At 46.9% G+C, this 7,140-nt stretch overlaps 1 protein-coding gene across 1 annotated transcript in view; it reads right to left on the bottom strand.

Moving 5' to 3' along the window:
* Nucleotides 1-6,051, bottom strand: part of AMD1 (adenosylmethionine decarboxylase 1) — a 23,103-nt gene extending 17,052 nt beyond the window's left edge. The window contains exon 1 of the mRNA XM_004673768.2: nucleotides 5,608-6,051. Coding sequence (XP_004673825.1) covers nucleotides 5,608-5,717 — 110 coding nt within the window. The 5' untranslated portion in view covers nucleotides 5,718-6,051. The remainder of the gene's footprint in view (nucleotides 1-5,607) is intronic.
* Between the last annotated feature and the right edge of the window lie 1,089 nt (nucleotides 6,052-7,140).

The following is a 7,140-nucleotide window of genomic DNA, read 5'->3' as shown; positions in this document are numbered from 1 at the left end:
TAAAGATTTATTTATTTATTTGGGGTACAGGCCAGAGGCTTGGGGGCGGTGAGAGGTTTCACCAGAGACAGAGTGGGGAACAGAACAGGCAGATCCATGAAGTACACTGCTGAGGGGAGGTCTGCCATGTCATGTGGTCACCTCCAGGGTAGGCGGGGATCAACTCATGCAGAAGTGGCTTTAGATTCTCAGTGCTGTGCTTTAACCCGCTGCTGCGCCACCAGGGAGGGCCTGAAGGCCATACTTTAACAATTTGCGCAACCCAAATTTTTCTGTTATACTTCAACAAAAAGTTATAAACAAAATACATGTATCAAAAGCTGAACTGTTTTACTAACAGCCCTATTTTTTTCTTTGATTACCACCTTCCTCAAACTCTGCTAAAATAGTCCATTCGGAGCACTGTATTTTTCTTCTTTTGGTTCAAATCTAACTTTCCTATCAAAATTGTTCAAACCCCATCCTTATACCTGATTAACAGCAAAGGCTTTTCTCTAAAAGTTATTTCAGAAGCTCTCCAAATATTCATATTCATCTTTGTTACTTTACAAATAACTGAAGGGGGGGATAATACTGTAATTTAGTACAAATGTTAATTAACTGCTAGGGGCCTTCCCTTGGGTGTTCCAGGGGTTAAGTCTGGTGAGAGCACCATTACCTCCTGAATTTGATCCTGTGTGCCAGGAACGGGCACACAAAGTACTGAACAGCAGAACTCTCTCTCCTGTCTTGTGTGCTACTCCCCTTAGCAGTGTATTTTAGTGGATATGCCTTTCTGCTCCCCACTCTGTCCCTGGTGGGTCCTCTCAGACAAGGCATCTCTGTCCTACACCTCAGTTCTTCTATGTTAACACACACACAGTAAGTAAAATAACAAATATAAACTGCTAGGTCAACATATGGGTTGGAGGAGTCTTACATAAACAGCAACCAAATTTATCCTTCAGTTTGTAGTAGTTAAACACAGCATTACATATGCCAATAATGCCTAATACTCCAACCAGCAAGTCAATTTAATTAATATCCAATGTGAAAATCACTGAAAGATGAGGTTATCATGACAAAATGCTCAGATTCTGTTTATTGGAGGCATGCAGTCATTTATTATAACATGCTATATAACTTCAGACTCTACTCATGCTTTTCACACTTTATTTACAAATTTACCTGTCCCTAATGAAATTAGCATAAGATAGTGACTATCTCACACCTACTCAAAGGCTTCTAAAGCCTTTTTGTAATCCACCCCTCCCTACCTACTTCTTTTAATTTTTTTTAAAGAACTGATTTATTTATGCATACAGAACTGGGGTACAGGCCAGAGGGGCAAAGGGTGAAAAGATTCACCAGAGACAGAGTGGGGAACAGTGGGTGAGACAGGAGAGATCTGCTGTGCCACGTGGATCACCTCCCTGGCCAGGGATGGAACTCACGTCGTAGTGGCTGGCAATAGCTCAGTAGTGCTGAGACTTTTAATGCCTGCATCACCAGGGAAGCACTGGGACTTCTTTATAGATTAGTAACTGATTCAATTTATATAATGATCATAGGACTATTTCATTTTCTATTTCTTATATCACTGCTGTAAAGATATTTTTTCTAGCCAATTTCTCTAATAATATCTTTATTTTCCTAGTGTCTTCAGAACATCTAGTGATGCCCTAATCAGTACAGTTTTGTACCTTCACACTTACCTTTTCCATGTTCTTAGGTTTTGTTTTATAAACAGTATGGTTAGATTGAGTTTATTTTAAAGTGGTTCTCTGAAGTTTCAACTTAGTCTATTTACATTTTAATGGTGTCAGTGTGGGTGGAGAGATGAGGCAATAACTTTTTGGCTTCCGAATTTTTATCATTAACTAAAAACAAAATAAAAAAATTAAACAATTCTCTAGATGGATTAATGAAGCAATCCAGAACTCCCAGTGACACCATTTCCTCTACTTGTATAAAACAAACTATATCAAATTGCTAGGGACTCCTTTAATGTGTAGTATTTTAGACCACAATCTGACACTTTTCCTTCAGACATGGCTGCTTAAAAAGGGGGGTAGGTGTTTGCAGGGGAGAAGATTTTGTCCTCCAGAGCAAAGAATCTAAGATACAAAAGGATACTTATATAGTAGTTCCTATGTGTCACTTTTAAAGAACCATGAATACATTTATGCATTTAATCCTCACATATACTCCAAGGTAGTGTTCTATGACTGTCCTCATTCTAGAGCTGAGGAAACACCATGTTGTCAATAAATGTTTAATTTTCAAATGTAGATACTCAGAAGTCATGCACACAATCATTTCTTTATTACTATTATTTTTTAAAGATTTAGTTATATATAAATTGGGGTATAAGCCATAGGTGAGTGGGGTAGAGGATTCACCAGAAAGAACAGGGAGCAGAACAGAGACAAGTCTGCCGCACCATATATGGGCTAGCTCCCTGGCTGAGGATCAAACTCAGACTGGTGATAGCAATGAGACTTAACCCCTATGCCACCAGAAAGGCCGAGGGCCTCCACATAACCATTTCATTTCAGTATGTATTATTACTCTGCTAGGTAACCAGTTAGCCCTTGAAGGTCTCTGGCCCTGCATCCTACCTTTAGGAGACCAAAGTCCAATGATTTCTCTTGTTAGGGCCAGGGATTTTTTTGGTGAGTCGTCTACAATCAGTATACTAAGTTTCTTTTCTTTTTCACTTTTTAAAGATTTATTTATTTATGCATACAGAACTGTAGTACAGGCCAGAGGCAGAGGGGTGAGAGCATTCACCAGAGACAGAGTGGGGAGCAGAACAGGTGAACTGATAAAGTAAACTGCTGAGAAGAGCACTGGGTGAGACAGGAGAGGTTTGTTGTGCCATGTGGGTCGCAGCTCTGGCCAGCTTCCTACTGCTCTGCTTTACCTGTTGCACCACTAGGGAGGGCCTCCTTTTTTAAAGATTTTTTTCTTGTTTTGTTTATGCTTATAGAACTGGGATACAAGCCAGAGGTGCAAGGATGGTGAGAGGATTCACCAGAGAAGGTGGGGATCAGAACATGCGAGACAGGTGATGTCTATCACACCATGTGGGTCACCTCCCTGGCCAGGGGATCGAACTCTCACTTAAGTGGCTGTAGCCTCCCACCACAAGGAAGGGTCCCAATCTGCTACGTTTCAAGTATTATCTTCTTAGGACCTCTTTTTTTTTTTTTTTTTAAGATTTATTTATTCGTACAGAACTGGGGTACAGGCCAGAGATGCGGAGGGTGAGAGGATTCACCAGAGACAGCGTGGGGAGCAGAACAGGCAGAATGACGAAGTACACTGCTGAGGGGAGCAGCTGGCGGGTCAGGAGAGGTCTGCCTTGCCATGTGGTCGCCTCCGGGGCAGGTGGGAATCGAACTCATGCGGAGGTGGCTTTAGGTTCTCAGTGCAGTGCTTTAACCCACTGCGCAACCAGGGAGGGCCACTTAGGACCTCTTTAAATAACTAACCTGGCAGGATCCCTGTCAGACAGGTACTGAAAAAATGTTCCTAGGAAGATTAACTGAAGTCTTAGTAAATAACCAAGAGATTTTTTTCAGTTCTTACTTGCTGTATCTGCAAAAGCTTAAATGTGCTATTATCTCTCAAAATAGTTATTTAATGTGCCCATAAAATGTATGGCACTAAACCGCTAACATGACAACAGCATATTCTGTCTATGTAACCTTAATTTTTGCCATCATTTAAAGAGCCACCCTGAAGTTGTAAAACTATTTCAACTGAGCAACTACAAGGAAAAAGTGATTCTCAAATATCTCAAGAAAGGAAGTTACCCTGTAAGTCTTTCCTCCCTTCTGTCCTTAAGGCTAGGGGAATGCATGCCACCAAGGGGAAAAAAAAAAAAATGCAACCTTAAATAATCATTTTTTTTTTTTTGTCCCCAAGGACACAGGGAGGAAAAACCCTCTTTTATTATGAAGGTGTGCTTACAGGGAAAGTGCTAAAGTGTAACAATTTGCTGTCTGTTCTGTAAGACTCTTGTTATTCGTTAGTTCTTCTTAAAACAAAGATTTTCTAGATAATCTGATCACAAATTTTTTTCCTTAAACCAAAAACATCACCAACACCAGAGAGTTTTCCCACCTGACATGAAGGCAACGGTAAGCTTCCTTATATTTATAAAAGTAACTGTTTCCTATAATACTGGTGCTTAGAACTGAGTCTGGCACTCAGTAAGGGGCTATATTAGACATTTTAAATGTCACACAAAGGCTGAAAAGTGAAATGTGACGTTTTACCAAACATGTTTTTCTAGGAGAACCCAAGCTATAGACTGCCTTCAAGTCCTCGCAGCACGTGTACTTCAGGAGTCCCTTCTCCAATTGCCTTTTTTTTTTTTTTTTTTTTTGGTAAGGTAGAGCAAGAGGGGCCCAACATTCCTGAAACGGCTATAGGCCCACACCCGGAGGCCAGGGTCTCGGTGGAACCCAGCTCATCCGTCCTGTCTTTCACCGAAGCGGCCCCGCGGGTTTCCCGCAGCACCTTCACGCTCCGCGCATCACGCTCCGCGCACTAAGAGCCTAGAAAGAAAAGGAGCAGCTCGTGACGAGTGCGGGGGAACAGGCCCAAGCACCTTCGGAATAGTCCGTGCTTTTTATTTGCGCTTGGATTTCCAGTAAAATCACTGAAGACCTCTCCATGACTGAGCGGCCAGTCCCGCTCTCTCGCGTGAATGCCCCGGGTGGGAGGCTGGGGCCCCTGATTCCTTTGCTGGCTTTGCATTAAAGGTATTATGTCCTGGTTCGGACCGCTTCTGGCTAGCCTGTAAATGCAGACAAACGGCAATCCACTCCGCACCTCTCCCAGACCCCGCCGACTCGGTTAACAGGTTACACTACCCAAGGTCAAGAGACTCGGCGGGCTCCGCGGCCGTCTCCCGGGGCCGCCCGACAAGCTTTTGGTGCAGAGCACGTTAGGGCGGCGGTGGGGCCCAGCCACTGCGACACCACAGCGCCCGCCCAATCCCGGCCGCCACATGCTGTCAGCGCGGACCGCGGGCGGGAGGCCTGCTCGCCAGTCCCTCAGCCAGCCGAGGGCCCCCGCTGCCCCTCACGCGGCGAGAGCGAGTCGGCTCCCGACCCGCTCGCTCCCTCCTCCACTCCCCGAGGCGGGCACGCCCGAAATTAGCGCCTGACTAAGCCCGCCGAGCCACACCTGCCGGGAAGGAACCCGCGTGGCGCCCCTCACCCCCACCGAGAGCCCCCACCCGGGGCCCCATACCGCCAACTCCCGAGGGCGAAGTCGGGAGGCGCGGGCCGCCCAACCACCCCGAGCGGTGCAGCCCGCCGCCTGGCCGGGGACGTTACCTGAGCACGCGGCGAAGCCGGCCTCCTCCCCTCCCCCCGGGCAGCGCCCGGCAACGGCGGCGGGAGAAGCCGACTGGCCCCGGCTCCGCGTGGACGCGGCCGCTCCCCCCCCAGCCCGGGTCCCTCCGCGCCGCCGCCGGAACGACCCCGCCCGCGGACCTGACCCCATCTGAAGGTGCGGGATCCGACACCCGGCCCCCGCCCATGTGGCCCGTGCCTGGAAGGCAGCGACAGCCCCCAGACCCGACCCTGGGCGAGAGCCCCGACTACCCACCTTGGGATGGTGCGAAGATCCCCAGATCCTTGGTTCGCGTCGGGCTGCTGCCTGGAGAACCAAACCTCCAGCAGCTTCTCCGTCCCTTCGAAAAAATGTGCAGCTTCCATCACCGTGAGACTAGCGAACAACCAACAACCACAGAAAATCAACTAAATTAAATCTCTTCTCCCGCCGCCGCCGCCGCCGCTGCGGATTGTTCCAGCTGTGTTACTAAAGTTCAGGTTCCTTTTTTTTTTTTTTTGCTATAATTTTATATTAACTTTTTTTAAAAAAAGGATTAATAAAATTTTCCCGGCTTTTTTTGTGTGTGTGTGTGAGCGAAAGTTGAACGAGTCTGTTGGAAAGAGGCAGATACAGTTCAGTCTCTTGCACTCCGCTGTTTCCCCGTTAAAGAGAGTAGAGCGAGCGCTAGCTAATGTCGCCGGCCATACTGTGGAAGCGAGGGGGCTGCGTGAGCACCGAATTTATATACCCCGTCTCGCCAAAAGAACAGGAAGTGACGCAACGTCCCGCCCCTGAAGCCCATAGCTGCAGTTCCATGTCAATCATTACCCGCCCAGTTGCGGCTGGCTAGTCACCCGCCTGCTAGGAGCGCGGGGAGCTGCCCGCCTCGGTGCGGCTGGGGTTTGTGCTGTCCCTTGGGCGGGAGACGGCGCTGTGTTGTCCGGCTGGGTACTAGGAACCTAGGACTGAATGCAGATTGGGTGGGGAGAGCGGGAACCAAGTAAGGAAAGGCTGTGCGTCGCTGCACAAGACAACTGGTTAGCAGAAAAAAATGGGTGGGTCAGTAGGAGGGTTGATCGGATTCGGCGGAGACGGTGGCCACCGGCGGGGCTGGCGTGGTGCTTTTGATCAAGTGCAGTTAATCGCGATTGCTGGGGTGCTAGACGATTCTCTAAAGTGTCTTTCCCGGAGACGAACGAAGCGGGGCTTCAAAAAACTCAGCATTTGTCGGTGACGCACACGTTGCCAAGGGTCGGATTAGAAGGCGCTTGAATTCTGCTCACGCTTTAGCTGATGTGCGGATGAGCGGAGTTCTCAACTGGTTTACACAATAGCCAGAAGCGTTGTCTCCCTATTTAAAAAGAGAAAAGCAACGTGGCGCCGGATCTTGGAAGACTCCGGCTCTACCTACCTCCCACCGTGTAGCTCTCCAAGTCTCGAAATTGGCTGAGACAAGCAGCTGCCGTGAAGCACTAGCAACTCAGAAATCCATTAGGGCAATCGGTGGGAATTTATTCTGCAAAACTATCTCTAGAAACTAGATTTATTAAATGTAATCTAAAGTTGGCGGACAATATTTTTCTTTGAATTTTCTTAAACTGGTGAACTAATTGAAACCACCTCCACCTCCAAAATTTATTGTGCTATCATCTCACCTGCTTCAGAAAAATTTGCGTAGGAATTAATATAAAAGTGGTGACTTAAAAAAAAAACATTTATTTCAGTAAACAAGGTAAACTATTAAACGGTTGTCAAATTTTAGTCAATTTAATCCGAGTGGCAAAATTGTTACAAAGTTATGACTTG

The sequence above is a fragment of the Condylura cristata genome, unplaced genomic scaffold (assembly GCF_000260355.1).
Source record: "Condylura cristata isolate star-nosed mole 26May11 unplaced genomic scaffold, ConCri1.0 scaffold00001, whole genome shotgun sequence".
Classification (NCBI taxonomy): Eukaryota; Metazoa; Chordata; class Mammalia; order Eulipotyphla; family Talpidae; genus Condylura; species Condylura cristata.
This window is presented reverse-complemented; position numbering and strand designations above follow the sequence as displayed.